We start from the raw sequence: 17,209 nt of genomic DNA on the forward strand, positions 1-17,209 counted from the left end.
ATTATTTTTTTATAAAAAAAATATACAATATTTTAAAACTATTTTTTCATTATATTATAATTATAATTAGATTATTTCTCTATCTTATATTTTAATTGAGAGATTTTTTAATAATTAAACAACTATAAATATTTCACATTATAATAAATAATTATATATAATAAAATATTAAATTTTTTTAACTTAATTAAATCGGGGATGGGTACGTGTATGGGTACGCATGCGGGTATGTATATATCCGTACCCGTACCCGGTTTAATATAGCGGGTTTTACCCGTACTCGTACCTGGTCAAATCAAATATTTTCTGTCAAAGTCGGGACGGGTTCGAATATTATCCACGAGTACGAATTTATTTGCAATCCCTAAAAATGACACAAACAACACGATTATCAAATACACTCTTGAACGATATTTTTATTATCAATATATGATGATATTGAATTATATAATTGTTTTTAGTCTTTATATTTTAAGTGAATCATTATATCTTTTAATTATTAAAAAAATTTCTTATATTATTTTTAAATAATTATTAAAAAAATTAATATTTTATTTATATATAATTATTAAAAGTATAAAATGTTTCAATTTTTAATAAATTAAAAAAAAAGGGACCTTTCAAGAAGGAATAAAAAATAGTTTAAAAAGTTGGGGATGGAAACCCCAATAAAAAGAAGAAAAGGAGACCCCTAATGAATGAACCACTCTGAGCCATGTCCGAAGTAGACAACGATCTGGACGAGCACCTCCAGAATCTGATAGACATTTTAGATTATAATCTTGACTAATGACTTTGCTTTAATCCACTTTGTAAAGTAATTAAATAGTACCAAAAGGAGCTTTCATTGGCCTTTAGTAGGTGGGAAGTCCTAATAAGGTCCATACCCCACAATGCATACTACTATGAAGAGATTAGACTGTGTAGTTCTTCTAATATTGAGAGTATTAGGTTATCAAACTTGACTTTGCAAACCCTTTTTACATATTCCAAAGCATCAGATTGCAATGTGAGCTAATATTATTCCGCTCTTAGAACTTTAGTGGACATAGAGTGCATGCTACAAACTCCGTTGGGAATGTGTATTTGACTTGCATTTTAGTAAGGCATTTTAGTAAAGATAGTGAGAATACTCTGAAATACAAATCTCCTCCAATCAAGCAATACTTGGTGGCTTGAACAATTAGCTTTTTGGCTAGCACTAGTGCAAATAAATTTTTTGAATAAAATTAAAATTATATTAATTATATAATAACACATTAATATAAAACAAATTTATCAATACATAAAATATAAATTTAAAATTATTAATAATTAATTTATAAAATAATAAATCACTCTGTAAATAAAATAAAGGAAATAATTTCTTCCTTAAAAAATTTTCTTCTAAAATTTTCCAAAAAAAAACTCCTATAACTCTTGGAGGTCTCTGCCTGAGTTGTGCCGAGCACGATTTTGGCACGCCGGGTTCGGGAGACTCCTGGAAGTCTCTGCCTCCCAACATGCCAGGTGTAATGATAATACGCCGGGCGTGTAAGAGTTTTAAAGCTCTCAGGTTGGGTTCAGGCCAAGTGCAAGGTTACTTGCTCCGGGCATGGAGGTGTTTTATTCTATGACTCAGAAAATGTTGAATTTTGTGATATGATGAGAAGATGTAGCTATGTGGATGAAGGTTGTATGTTGCACTATGTGTTGAAAGATGTTATTTTATAATGATTGAGTTGTAGATTATGAGTTGAGCCGTTAAGCTGCTGGGTTGATCATGTTGTTTAAGTTGTTGAACTGAGCTGTGCTGTTGAGTTGTAAGCTGATTGAGCTGTGATGATGAGCTATTGATTATTAGGACTAGGGAAGATGTTTTCGAAGTTGCTCATCCCATTGTGTGGATTGAGATAGCTGTGGTGCTCAGAGAGCCTAATTTTTTGAAAACCCTCCTTGGGAAGTTGTCCCTTGGAGTGGACGTTGTGCTGTTCTCCTCTAGAACTTAGTTGGTCCCGTGTGTGGGTAAGGTCGAGGCACACATGTACAAAGCGACCACGATATAGGGGCCAGGTCGAGCTATACCGATTACAAGCGGCCAATTTGAGTAAAATACGAAGTCGGGAACTTAGTTCCTAACCGAGTATCGGAGGGTTGTAGTATTTGGAGGATAGTTGGTAAGCTAATCCCATAGATGGCTTAGTTGAGCTAGCTAATGTCGTGGTAGGCTTAAACCCAGCTGTTCTATCCTGACATAGTACTATACTTCCTTGTTTAAGTGGCAAAGTCTGAGAAATCGTTATCGTGCTATGGATTGACATCCAAATTTTTTATTTACCTAGCAAGCCCAAAAAGGTTCTTTGTTGTCAGTTTGGTAGGACCTAGCCACTTAAACTGCTCATCCATGTTGTAGGAGGTCTCCGAGTTGAAATGCGTGACGACGCATAAGTTGTTGATGTGTTTAATTGATGTTGATATGAGTTGTATCTGTGCTGTTGTGTTGTGAAGTTGTGATTGAGTTGTGTGTTGTTATATGTTGTATGTTGAACCTGTTGAGAATAATGATGGTGCTAATAAGTTGAAGGCTGTTTATATATATCTGTATGTTGATTATTTTCACTAGCTTACCCTTGCATGTTTCCATGTAGTTTGGACTGCGATGATCATACTGTGTATGAGAGCAGAGCAGGGATAGGCTGGAGAGTAGTAGCAGGGTTGTAGGTGGTAGCAGGAGCTGATTTTTGTGTAGGCTACTCGGTGTAGCATTTTGTTAGTATTATATACTTTGACTTGTTGAGCCCCAGACCGGATATGTGTATATATATACTCCTTTATATGCATATTCTACTTCTATGTGGTGTTGTTATGTAGTGTGACGGTCAGGTGGGTCGTTACACCTTTTAAATTAATTTATATATACATAATTTTCTAATAACCTTGATTTTGTTTGAAGGTGAAAATTTACATGGTGTTTCAACAACTATGATTTTGTTAGGAGATGATTTTTTTATAGTATATATATATATATATATATATATATATATATATATATATATATATACCAATTCTATGATAATTCTTTTTCTAATTTTTTTTCCTAATATGTTTCTAAATATAAATTTTATAAATTAAACATAAAAATAAAATTATATTAATAATATGATATAATAAACATTAATTTAAGAAATGATAACGATATCATAAAATATTAATTAAATTAATTTTAAATTATTTTAATTTTAAAGTAAAAGATTATAAAATTTACATAAAAATATTAATTATTAAAAATTGACATAATATTAAAAAAAATAACACATTAATAAAATTTTAATTAAAAAGTTTCAATTACTTTTAGAAATTTACTACAGTTATGTTAAAAAAATTTATGGTATAATTTTTATTTATTTACATTTAATGAGCATATTTTGATATATTATTTTTTTACACATAAGAGTATTTTGATATTAATGTAGTACATAATCGAATTATTTTGTAAACTAAATAATAAAAATATATTTAATATATTATCATCAAAATATACGTATAAAAAAATTTAAATTTCAGTATAAGAGATGACTGAATCCCTACTTAATCCATGTTTGGATTGACATATAAAATGACTAGGAATGGCAACAAGACGGGTCGGGTATGAGTTTCATAATACTCGTCCTTATCTCCGTAAGTCAAACTCATCCCTGTATTCTTACCTGTTAGGTATATAATTTTCTTCTTCATTCTCGTCCCTGTCGAGTATCGGGTATACTAGTACCCGTAAAAAATTATTTTTTTTATAAAAAATACATAATATTTTAAAATTATTTTTCTATTATATTATAATTATAATTAGATTATTTCTCTATCTCATATTTTAATTGAGAGATTTCTTAATAATTAAACAACTATAAATATTTCACATTATAATAAATAATTATACATAATAAAATACTAAATCTTTTTAACATAATTAAATCGGGGACAGGTACATGTATGGGTACAGACGCGGGTATGTATATATCCGTACCCGTACTTGACTTAATATAGCGGATTTTACATGTACTTGTATCCGGTCAAACTAAGTATTCTCTATCAAAGTTGGGACGGATTCGAATATTATCCACGAGTACGAATTTATTTGTCATCCCTAAAAATAACACAAACAATATAATTGTCAAATACACTCTTGAACGATATTTTTATTATCAATATCTAATGATATTGAATTATATAATCGTTTCTAGTCTTTATATTTTAAATGAATCATTATATCTTTTAATTATTAAAAAATACTTTTTAATTTATTTATTAACAGATTTTCAATTTTTTAATACACTCTAATTTTGTATTTAATCAACATACAGATATTATATAAAATATTTGAATTTTTTAATAAATTAAAAAAAAAAAAAAAAAAACGGACTTTTCAAGAAGGAATATAAAATAGTTTAAAAAGTTGGGGGTGGAAACCCCAATAAAAAGAAGAAAAGGAGACCCCCAATGAATGAACCAGTCTGAGCCATGTCCGAAGTAGACAGCGATCTGGACGAGCACCTCCAGAATCTGATAGAGCGCTCTCCCTTGAACTGGACCTACGCAATCCTCTGGCGATGCTCCTCTCCCCGCTCCCTCCTGTCCTTCCACCGCGGCTACTGCAGGACCACCGGAAAGCCCCGCCACCTTCGCATCCTGGGATCGCGCATCACCGCCGCCGAATCGCTCAGCGACGCGGAGTGGTTCTTCAGAATCTCGGCGGCGCAGTCCTTCCGCGTGGACGAGGACTTGCCCGGCCACGCTCTCTGGGGTTCCAGCCCGGTGTGGGTGAGCGCAGGGGATTCGGAGGGTCCGCGGTGGGAGAGGGCCGCCTGGGGGAAACAGTTCGGGATTCGCACGTTTCTCTGCGTGCCCCTCAAGGAGAGAGACGTCTTGGAGTTGGCTTCCACGCAGATCGTAGCGTCGCCTCTCAAGGAGAGAGACGTGTTGGAGTTGGCTTCCCCGCAGATCGAAGCGTCGCCGTTTCATGTTATTAAAGTCATGGCCGATTTCATTTATCCCATTGGCCTTCCTCGCCTCTCTCCCATTGAGCCTCATCTTCTGAAACAATTCAGGTAACACTCATTCATTTTTTTTATTTTTTTTTACTTAATTATTTTGTTTTACTTATTTTTTAATCAAAATTAGATTAGTGTAAATGCAAATCTTGTAACACTAGTGTAATATAAAAAATAAAATAACTATTCTAGTTAGTATGTGAAATTAAAAAAAAAATAAATAAATAAAAATAAAATAAAATATATATATATATATATATATATATATATATATATATATATATATATATATATATATATATATATATATATATATATATATATATATAAACTTTCAAGATGTGAATAATATACCTTATGTATGGTAAGTAAAAAAGATTAAATACAAAATTAGAGTGTCAAATGGAATGTTTTAATTTATTTGAGTGTTCAAAAATTATCAAAAGAAAAAAATAGACGAGTCTTGAACAGTTTATTTTATGAGTTACATTGATCTAATCAACATGAATTAAATAATAATATTAATATATATTTAATGAATTGAATAACAATATTGAATTCCTTGATAGTAGGAGGAGAGGGGGAAGAAAAGAAGAAATTATTAAATAATGTAGGATCATAAATTTTCATGATTCCGGTCAACCTTTATATAATATATATTTAATTAAAAATTTTAATTTATAAAAGAAAATTAATAATTCTTAATTATATATTATGTAAAAAATATTAAAATTATAATAGTGAGAATTCAAGTTAATTTTTAAGAAAGGAATCAAGGATTAATTGAAAATTATTCTTAATCTCGAGCACACAACACCGTTGCTACACTCCAGCACACCAATTTTGCATTTAATTTTGACTTAAAATTTAAAGTCTAAACCCAATTATTTGTTTGCATTTAATTTTGACTTAAAATTTAAAGTCTAAACCCAATTATTTATTTAGGGTTTAGGTTGACTCATTTTGCTAACATTATTAAATTCTATAATTATCAACCTAAATGCTCAAAGTTAAACTCAAATTAGACTCTGTTCCTGCTTAGAAACACTCCTATTACTCTTATTTCGCGATCTTTCAAGTTTTCAGTGCCAACCGAATACTATCTTTAAAGGGTGGGGAAGGTATTTGCAAAGACACTCCGACGTTCAAGTTAGTGTTCGGTATAGAGCGATAAAGGCTTTTATACTAGATAAATCATACCTGTTTTCTGTCCCATCACCTGTGTATTTATAGTGACGTAATTGGGCCTGGTGGGCCTTCTGCCTTGGGAGATAGGTAATACTTTGGTTAACCTTGATCTCCCTTAATTAAGCACGATAAACATTATGTAATGGATATCCTGACTTGTCATTGTCCCATGTGGGTTTGCGCACTTTGGGTCTTCGGCCAAGTTTTTAGCCGAAGAGGTATTCAATTGTTTTCGTGACCGAGAGGGTATTCGGTCATGTTCAGGGCCAAGGGGAGGGTCAATCAAGCTTAAGGCCGAATGGGTATTCGGTCGTGCTTAATGTCGATGGGGTAGCTTGGATGCTTTACTCTGATGCTTTTCTTGCCCATGTTAGGGTAGTCCTTCACAATTTGTTGCATGAGTACTCGACTTTCTATAAGGCCGAATGAGACTAGTTACCCTTCGGCTGTTGCCCTAGCCGAAGGGGTGCTTGGTTTGGGTACATTTCGGCCTTCTCCTAAGCCGAGGGGGTAGTCGGCGTATGGTGTGGCCGGGGGGGGGGGGTATTTCCCAGTACACTGCCCCCCAAGCCCTAGGATGAAAGACGAAGGGGTTTTGGTTTCGTTTAAGGTGCCTGGGGTTTCCTCTGGATAGGTCGGTTTTCGGGCTTCGAGTCCTTTAGTTCACATGGCCTACGGACGTGACTCTTCCTCAGGGCGTGTGCCTCGCTACAGCCGCGACTTTTGGCTTTTTGTATCTGAGCGCATTTATGAGGGGTCTTTTGGCCTTCCCCTCCTTGCTCTATATATAGTGTGTGTATCGTGTGCGTTCCGCGTACTCATACACATTCTTTGTCCTGAAACCCCCTATTCAAGCTCTATTTCGAGTACTTTCAAAGGTAGGTTTAGCTTGCTTGATCTAATTTGTGGAGTAATCCATGGCTATTGAAGAGATAAGGTTGTCTTCTGGGTTGTTGGTCGGCACGAGGGAGTCATCGCCTAACCCGGAGAGGGTGTTCAGCTTGTCCGACGAATCGGTCGAAAGGGTGAGCCCTGCGGATAGTGTTGATTCGGGGGATTCGTTCGGCTCGGACCTTCCAGACACCGAGATGGATCCCCGAGACTACCGCCAAAAATTTCTACCGTGCGAGGTGCCCGGGTATGAGTGGGTGGATGGTGAGGTAGCGGCTTACTTCTCTTGTTTTTAAGAGAGGGCCGCTGTGGAGCGTCTCTTGGGGGTGTGTCAACTAGCCCGTTGGGAAGACGTTGACCCTTATCTAATTATGTTGCGTCGGTGCCGGGCCAAAGGCCCTGGTGCCACAAATTTTGTTTTTCTGTCAAAGCAAGAGGGCCAAAGAGATTTCTTTTATGTATACGAGTGTTTTTTTCGAGAGCTAGGTGTGTCACTCCCTTTTGATGATTTTCAGATGGGGGTACTTCGTGTTTTAAACGTCGCTCCGACCCAACTACAGACGAATGGGTGGGTTGTCATGCAAGCCTTTCAGATTCTCTGTAAATACCATTACATAGAGCCAACCGTAGGATTATTTTTACAATTTTTCTGCACCCGGCCTTCCCATAAAACGGTCAAGTGGTTATCCTTGATCCGGCATGCTGACCAACCACTTTTGAAGCCTTTCACTTCGTCCTTTAAGGGTTTTAAAGGAGGTTTTCTCAAAGTTATTATAGATTCTGTTGTCAGGTGCAACTATTTTTATGATGTCGAAGAGAAACCTCTGTTTCCTTTCTATTGGACCTAGGTGCCCTGAAAGTATGACGAGTTCCCGATCGAAATGATGACCGAGGAGGTGTCGGACTTGGAATACTTGAAAAACCTTCTTAGAGGAATTCTGGCCCGATTTCTCGTGCTGTTGTCGAAATCACCTAGGCCTCGTTTTGATTTAGAGGGTATGTATTTTGTTTTCTGTCCTCGTTCATGTCGGGTTGATGTGTGACTTGTTTATAATTTGCAGGTTGGATGGCTCAGCAAGGGTTCGGTCTCTCATACCGCCAAGCCTTACACAAACAGGCCCTGGCGGGTACTTGGCCAAAGAGCATCGGAGCATGGCAATTGACCAAGTTCCCAAGATTAACGAATTGATGCCGACTCCTCCGGTCGTGGTACTGGCAGACCCAAACAATAAGAAGAAAAGGGACCAAGGCAAGGGAAAAGCCGATGGTGGAGGATCTGAAGTCCCCAGGCCTAAGCATCGTAGGACTAACTCCTCAACCAACCTGGCAGTTCCTTCGGCCATTGTGGCTAAGGATTTTTTGTCCGAAGAGATCTGGCCGGCCCAAATGATGTCTTTGGACCTTCTCTCCGAGGAGGGGCACCGGATGTTGGATGCTATGGCCCCTTCGGCTCAATGGGCCATGGCATGCAAGCTTCAAGTTAGGGCCACTGCTATTTTGAGGAAGCTTGCTTTGGAGCCGATGGTCGACGCCCACAAGCTTCAGAGAAGTTTGGAGGAGACAAGGTCGGCCCTTCAACAATCGGTTGATGCTCATGAGGCAACGTCGACCAAGAAGTTACAATTGGAGGCCGAGGTGGCCAAGCTGAAAGAGGCACTTGGGGAGATGGAAGGTCGGGCCGTTGCTGCTGAGGACGCTGAGAAGATGAGGGTGCAGGAGGTACAGGAAATGGTGGCACGCGAGGCTCAAGTAAAGGCCGAGGCCGAAGTTGCGCTGGAGGCCTTCAAGACGAATTGTGAAAATAAAATAATTAAGGAGCACGAGACCGGTTTCATGCATGCCGTTCGGCAAGCCACACACTTCTGTTCCATCCCTCCAAACTTTGCTTTTGTGCTAAGCAAAGATTTCTACCGGGGGGTATATATGGACTATGCCGATATGCCCGACGGCGCTGAGCCGGATGAAGTCGCTCCTACTCCAGCGGCCGCTATTGAAGATCCCGGCACCACCATGAACGATGACGAGGAAACTCGGGATGAAGACGGTGCTAAATAGTAGCTTCGGCCTTATTCTTTTTTGCATGCATCTGTTTTGTTGATGATGTATAGGGGTATTGTTTTTTGTTAACTTGATTTTTTGTTGATTGTATTTTGGGACGTTAGTGCCTTCTGATGGTTGTACCCTTGGTCGATAGTGCCCTAATTAATGGAACGTTCTTTTGCTCAATAGTCGGTGTATTCTTTCCTTTTACCCGTCGTCCGATTTACGTTGGCGTAAGACTTCAATTTTTCTTTAAGGGACCTTCATTTAGATTTGTTCCGGTTTGGTTCTCAGTTGGGAAGGTTTAACCATCCTTGACCGAGGGGTGTGTTCGGTAGGTATGTCGTGGCCTACCTTAGGCGATTAAGGTACTTGGGAGAGCAACACTCTTGCCTTGTTTGATCGAGAAAGGTGCATGGCAAGGGATTTATTATTTTTGTCTGAGTATATGTACTCTCGAGAGGGTTCCAAGTTGCCATCCTTGACTGAGTAGGGGTACTCGGGAGGGTGCAAGTGGTTCATCCTTGACCGAGTATGAGTACTCGGGAAGGTACAAGTGGTTCATCCATGGCCGAGTAGGGGTACTCAGGAAGGTGCAAGTTGTTCATCCTTGACCGAGTAAGGGTACTCGAGAGGGTGCAAGTTGCTTATCCTTGGCCTAGTAGGGGTACTCGGGAGGGTGCCAGTTGCTCATCCTTGGCCGAGTAGGGGTTCTCGGGAGGGTGCCAGTTCAGCCTTGGCCGAGCGTGGGTGCTCGGGAGGGATTGAGTGTTCATCCTTGGTCGAGTAGGGGTACTCGAGAGGGGATTGTTTCTTTCTTTGGCCAAGTGAGTGTACATGGAAGGATTCAAATTGTTCCTCTTTTGCCGAGTAGGGGTGCTCGGGAGGGCTTGATTTGTTAGTCTGTTAAGATTAACTTGAGAGCAAATGTAAGATATTCCTTCAAAAGGGGTTTGTTTCATTGATGTGGTGCCTCGTTAAAAACCTTTTCTTAGTAAAACCTCTTTCACATTTTTATAAGAGGAAAAAACCTAGGAAAGGAAAAGAGTGCACCGAAACAATTACATAATGATTGCTAACTAAAGTAGTGCTTCAAGTGCGTGACATTCCAAGTTTGCGGGACGATCTTCCCATTGAGCTCCTCAAGTTTGTAAGCTCCATTATTGAGATTGTGCCGTACTCGGAACGGTCCTTCCCAATTAGCAGCTAACTTGCCATGGACTCTGTTCTTTCTAGCTTCTCCGATGGCTCTTCAGACAAGGTCGCCTTGGTGAAATTCTTGGGGTCAGACTTTGGTTCTGTGTTTTTGGGATGCTCTTGTTCTACATGCTTCCATGTTGATGAGTGCCAGGTCTCTCGCTTCTTCAATTAAATCGAGTTCCACGCAAAGTGCTTTGGCATTGGCTTCCTCGTTGAATTGTTGCTGCCTCAGTGATGGTTCTCCAATCTCGACTGGTATCATGGCGTTCGTGTCGTATGTCAATTGAAAGGGCGTTTCTTTAGTGGAGCTTTGCGGGGTGCATCTGTATGCCCACAAAATTTTGGGCAGGTGATCGGGCCATTGTCCCTTGGCTTGCCCCAACTGTCTCTTTAGCTCTCTTAGGATAACCTTGTTTGCTGCTTCTGCTTGCCCATTGGATTGGGGGTGTTCTACCGACGTCATCTTGTGTTTGATTTGAAGTCTTTCAAGAAATTCATTGAAACGACGGTCTGTGAATTGGAGGTCATTGTCTGTTATAAGAGCAAGAGGTACTCTGAACCGGGTGATGACATTTTTCCAGAAAAACTTTTGTACATTGTTTGCTGAAATGACGGCAACCGCTTCTGCTTCGATCCACTTTGTGAAGTGATCGACAACCACTATTAAGAATTTCACTTGTCCTTTTGCTGGTGGGAATGGTCCCAAGATATCCATTCCCCATACCGAAAAGGGCCATGAGGTCGTGATGAAGTGCAAGTCTTCAGCTGGTTGATTCGTTAAGGGTCTGTGTTGTTGACACGGTTAGCATTGCTGAACGAACTTGGTATAATCAGCCATTAGAGTTGGCCAATAATAAATGGCCCGAACAACCTTGGCTGCGAGAGTTCAACCTCCTGAGTGAGTTTCGCATATGCCTTCGTGGATTTCTCGGAGGACATAATGCGCTTGTTCAGGCGTTAAGCATTTCAGAAGGGGTGATGAGACGCCCCGCTTATATAGCTCTCCAGCTATTAAGGTATATCGTGCAGTCATGATTCTCATCTTCTTAGCTTCGAGGGAGTCGACGGGTAGCTCTCCAGTCAAAAGGTGGTTAATTATGCTGGTCATCCAGCTGGGGCTCCCTTACTAGGCGTGTAAGCATTCGGCTTCCATGATGCTTGGCTTTTGTAGTTCTTGTTGTATCATGCTACGCAAATGGCTAGTCTTCTTGCTACTTGCTAGCTTAGCCAATTGGTTGGCTCTTGCGTTGAGTTCCTGGGGTGTGTGCTCAACACAGATGTCGTCGAAATTGTTTTTCAGCTTTTGGAAAGCATGGAAGTACAAAGTAGTGTTGGCTCTTTAATTTGGAAGGTGTCGTTGACCTGTCCTGTTACCACCTGTGAGTCGCTCCAACACTTGACTCTAGTGATGCCTAGGTCATTTGCCAGTCGCAAGCCGGCGAGAAGGGCCTCACACTTGGCTTGGTTGTTGGAAGTCTTAAAATTGAATCATAGTGATTACCACTACTTTACCAAGACCTTCCAGTATAATGCCGGCTCCGCTGCCTTGTTGGTTTGACGACCCATCTACGTGCAAAGTCTATACATGCGGCTCGGGTGATACTTCTGGGGTGAATTCGTTTATGAAGTCGGCCATGTTCTGTGCCTTGATGGGTCCTCTTGGTTCAAAACGAATATCAAATTGTGATAGCTCTATGGACCAAGCGACCATTTGTCTGGCTAGTTCGGGCTTTCGCAAGACTTTGAGAATCGGGCTATCTGTCCTGACGATGACTCTGTGGCTCTAGAAATAGTGCCAGAGGTGTCGGGCTATGTGTACTAGAGCTAGAACCGTTTTTTCGAGATGTTGGTATCTGGTTTCGGCTTCCTGCAGGACTCGGCTAATGAAGTATACTGGCGTTTGTTCCGTTTACTCTTGTACCATAGCTGTGATGATGGCTTTGTCCGACACCGAGATGTAAACGATCATATCTAGCTAGAGGTTTGGCTTAGCTAGCAACGACGGGGCTGTGAGCATTGTCTTAAAGTCTTGAAATGAGGATTCGCATTCTTCGGTCCATTGGAACTTGCTGGCCTTTTTCAAAAAGGACATTATGGGCCTTGATTTGGCCGCCATGCAGGGCAAGAATTTAGCCAAGGAAGCTATGCACCCGACCAATCATTGTACTTCCTTCACATTATATGGGCTTCTCATATTGACGATGGCCTGACACTTGTCGGGGTTAGCTTCTATGTCTCTTTTCGATAGCATGAAACCCAAGAACTTTTCGCCAGCAACTCCGAAGGTGCACTTCGCCGGATTTAGCCGCATGTGATGTCGTCTTACCTCGTCGAATATTGTCCCGAGATCTCTTATGTGGTCTTCGACAGAAGTAGACTTAATCACCATGTCGTCCACATACACTTCCATACATTTCCCAATCTATCAACGAAAGATCTTATCCATGAGTCGTTGGTAGGTTGCCCCCCGCGTTTCTCAAGCCGAATGGCATCACTTTATGGCAGAAATTGGCCGAATCGGTGATGAATGCGGTTTTTTCCTCATCTGGTGGATACATGAGTATTTGATCATACCCCGAGTACACGTCGAGGAAACTTAACCTCTGATGACTTGCTGCTCCGTCGACCAACGCGTCTATGTGTGGCAGGGGATAAGCATCTTTCGGGCATGCCTTGTTTAGATCTGTGTAGTCGGTACACATCTGCCATTTTTCGTTTGCCTTCTTGACCATTACCACATTAGCCAACCAAGTAGAGTACTTAACTTCCATGATGAATCCCGCTTGAAGTAGCTTGGTTGTCTCTTCTTTTACCGCCTGGGCCCTTTCTCCTCCCATTTTTCTTTTCTTTTGTGCAATGGGCTTGACGTCTCGGCACACTAAGAGTCGGTGACAGTGAAAGCTTGGATCGATGCTTGGCATGTCGACCGTCGTCCAGGCAAATAGGTTCGAGTACTTTACGAGGATTTGCTTGATGTCTCTTGCCTCGACTTCTGACAATTGGGAACTCAAGTAAGTGACCTGTTCTTCGTTTCTCCCCAGCTGAAACGGGATTGTTGTCTCTTTTGGTTCAACCCGGTGTTCGTCTTCAATTCTCGAGTCGAGCTCTAGGTCTGCGATCGGCTTTTCTCGACAAACATCGCTGATGACATTGACATCTCGCCTTGGCTTTGGAGTTGGCTATACTTTTAGGCTGGCGAAGTAACATTCGCAGGCCGTCTTTTGGTTGGCGTGTAGAGTGATTACCGTTCCTTCTTCGGAGGGGAACTTCATAGCTAAGTGAGGGGTGGAGACGATAGCTCGGAGTTTGTTCAAAGAGGGTCGACCCAATAGGATGTTGTATGAGATATTAGCGTGCACCACCACATATCGTACTTTAACCCTTTGTCTTTGTTGTTTGTCCCCGAAGTAGGTGTATAGGTCTATCGTTCTCGGGTGTCCACTCGTTCGCCCAAAAATTCAACTAAGGGCTCGTTGTAAGGTGCCAATTCGTGCTCGGGTATACCCAACTGTTCGAAAGTTTTCCAATACAAGATATCAGCTGAACTTCCCTAGTCCACCAATGTCTTCTTCACAATACAGTTATTAATCTCTATACTGATGACCATAGGGTTGTCTTGTACTGGATCAACTCCCTGAAAATCCTTGTCGGTGAAGGTAATGGGGGGCATGCGGACCGACCCTGCTCGTGTCACTGTGTTGATCGATCTGATTGCTCTTAGGTGTCTCCTTCGCGTCGAGGCAGTGCCCCCGCCAGCTACAAACCCTCCAGCGATTGTGTTTATTACCCTTCTGGGTTGATTCCGATCTCGTTGTTGATCATTCCTCTATTGAGACTTGCTGCGTTCACGGGATCTGTACCTCGGAGGTGCCCTTTCGCGGTTTCCCCTTTCGGACTCCCTCTTATCACGGTAACTATCGTATCTCTTCCTGTCAGAGGGTTGGGTGAAATTTTTAAGGTGGCCTGACTTGACGAGATCTTCAATACGATCTCGGAGGGTTGTGCATTCCTCAGTGGTATGTCCCATGTTTCTGTGAAATTGGCATGTTTTGGTCTTGTCCGCGTGGGGTGGAGTCATAGCTCGACAGGGCACCGTCAAGATTTCTGTGGCCAAAGCTTGCTCCAACACCTTGGCCCTTTTGGTGTTGAGCGACGTGTACTGTGCATACCTGGGTCCCCTATTGCTCCTCTCTCAATCGGGTGCGTCTTGAGGGCGAGACCTTGGAGGGTGCTCTTTTTTAGCTTCTTTCTTTCCAAGGAAGAGGTCGAACCGACTCTGATTCCTGAACTCGGCCAACTCTTCCATCTGCATGTACTTGGTGGCTCTTTGCCTTAGATCGTCCAGGTCTCGGGGTGACTTTTTACATAGGCTGTTTACAAAGGGACCTGGCCTCAATGCGGTGGTAAGGTGGTGCATTGCCACCACTGGGTTTAGATCTCGGATAGATAGGGTCATCTTCCCGAATCGCTCCATGAAGGTTCTCAAGGGTTCTTTCTTTTCTTAGTGAATGTTAACCAGAGCTATGGACGTGAGCTGATGGGGTCGACTCGCGACAAATTGTATCACAAAACAAGAGGACAAGGTTGTGAAAGAATCTACCGATCCCGAGGGGAGTCTTGTGAACCAGTTTAGCGCTGGTCCTTTTAGTGAAGTGGGGAATACCTTACACATGACAGCATCCTCCTCAATGTACAAACTGACTTGTGTGACGAAGGCGTCGAGGTGTTCTTCCGGATTAGTGGTTCCATCGTACCTTTCCAAGGCCAAGTTCTTCCAATTATTCGGTAACTGGGCTCCAGCGATATTAGGAGCGAATGGTGTTCTCCCTTGTCGTCGTTGCTGATCCAGAGTTGTTGTCGTCACTCCGCCAGACGGTCGAGGAGTCCTTGTCTCTTTGTACCACCCCGACGATTCCCTCTGATCACGTGTTGATAGAGTGTTGGGGTACCGCGGGATGGATGCCAGGATTGGTTATTGCTCCTAAGCTCCACGTTCTCCTTTCTTAAGACTGACAGCTTGTGGGCGTCCTTCTCCCTAAGTCTCTTTAATTCCATCATTTCAGCCTTCAACTGTTCTATGGCCGATGATGGGTTGGGAGGTTGGGATCGATCCACGTATGACTCCTCCATTCCTTCCTCTCTGATTCGTCTGTTATCTCGGTTCCTGGGGCATCCCGAGATTGTGAACTGCTGTGTTTTCTTGTTGACTCCTAGTTGCTACCATCTTACTTCAGGGGCGAGAATCGTTTTGGTTTCGGCCCCACGATGGGCGCCAAAATGTTCCTGCTTAGAAACACTCATCCTGTTGCTCCTACTTCGCGATCTTCCAAGTCTTCGATGCCGACCGAATACTATCTTCAAAGGGTGGGGAGGGTACCTACAAAGACACTCCGACGTTCATGTTAGTGTTCGATATAGAGCGATAAAGGCTTTTATACTAGATAAATCATACCTGTTTTCTATCCCATCACCTGTGTATTTATAGTGACGTAATTGGGCCTGGTGGGCCTTCTGCCTTGGGAGATGGGTAATACTTTGGTTAACCTTGATCTCCCTTAATTAAGCGCGATAAACATTATGTAATGGATATCCTAACCCGCCATTGTCCCATGTGGGTTTGCGCACTTTGGGTCTTCGGCCAAGTTTTTAGCTGAAGAGGTATTCGGTTGTTTTCGTGACCGAGAGGGTATTCAATCATGTTCAGGGCCGAGGGGAGGGTCTATCAAGCTTAAGGCCGAATGGGTATTCGATCGTGCTTAATGCCGAAGGGGTAGCTTGGATGTTTTACTCTGATGCTTTTCTTGCCCATGTTAGGGTAGTCCTTCACATTTCGTTGCATGAGTACTCGGCTTTCTATAAGGCCGAAGGGGACTAGTTACCCTTTGGCTGTTGCCCTAGTCGAAGGGGTGCTTGGTTTGGGTTCATTTCGGCCTTCTCCTAAGTCGAGGGGGTTGTCGGCGTAAGGTTTGGTCGAGGGGTGGTATTTCCCTGTACAGACCCTAATCCAGGTTTATACAAAGGAGTAGTTGACACACACTAGTAGAAATTCACGTTATATTTGATATTATTGTCTTTTATTTTGAATGTGGTGGCTTAACTTCACAAATACAAAACATTATATGAATATCATACTCTTTCAGAAACCTTACCAAATCTTAAAAAAGTTAATCACTTATACACTGCCAGTGTAAAAAAATTTTATATTGGCAATCAATTATATCCTTTAATTGTGCTATGTAACTGTAAACACATTTACTTTTAACAGTGACATGAAAAAATTAAAGAATATAATTGGTTGTCAGTGTAAAGTTTACACTGACAGTGTATAGGTGATTAACTCATTTTAAAATATTAAATTCATATAATAACTAAAGACATGTATTAATAATTACTTACAACAAATTCATTAATTATGAATAAAAACTAAATTAAAAAAACAAAATATTTTGAGTAAATTAATAAGAATAAAAAAAAGAGGAAAAAAAAACTAAGGTTAGAAGTAGAGATGACAAAAATACTCGTATCCATGGCCATGGGTATCTGCAGATAAACTTCGTTACAGATAATAAATGAATAACCTAAATGGATATTTGTGAATAACAAATATAGATATTTTTTTACTTGTTTATAAATGAGGTGAGGGTAGGTACGATAATATCCATACCCACAATTATCTGTTAAATAATATTACTTAAATATTCATATTTCTATTTTACATTTTTTATGTTATTTTTAATATTTCAGAAAAATTATCATTAATTACAAATTTAAAAATTAATATCAATTATTTATCTTTAATATTTCAATATACTTAACATCAAATATAAACTTAAAGTTGTTTATAATATTTTTTTATTTTTAAAATA

At 40.6% G+C, this 17,209-nt stretch overlaps 1 protein-coding gene across 1 annotated transcript; it reads left to right on the top strand.

Annotated features, from left to right (window-relative positions):
• The first annotated feature begins 4,443 nt into the window (after positions 1-4,443).
• LOC109811084 (uncharacterized) lies at positions 4,444-16,830 on the top strand. Its single transcript, XM_083062987.1, has 2 exons — positions 4,444-5,081; positions 8,165-16,830. Exons 1-2 carry the CDS (start codon positions 4,495-4,497, stop codon positions 9,156-9,158), a joined length of 1,581 nt encoding a protein of 526 aa, XP_082919113.1. The 5' UTR covers positions 4,444-4,494; the 3' UTR covers positions 9,159-16,830.
• Positions 16,831-17,209: the final 379 nt, after the last annotated feature.

Source organism: Cajanus cajan, chromosome 9, assembly GCF_000230855.2.
Source record: "Cajanus cajan strain Asha chromosome 9, NIPB_CcT2T_4, whole genome shotgun sequence".
NCBI lineage: Eukaryota > Viridiplantae > Streptophyta > Magnoliopsida > Fabales > Fabaceae > Cajanus > Cajanus cajan.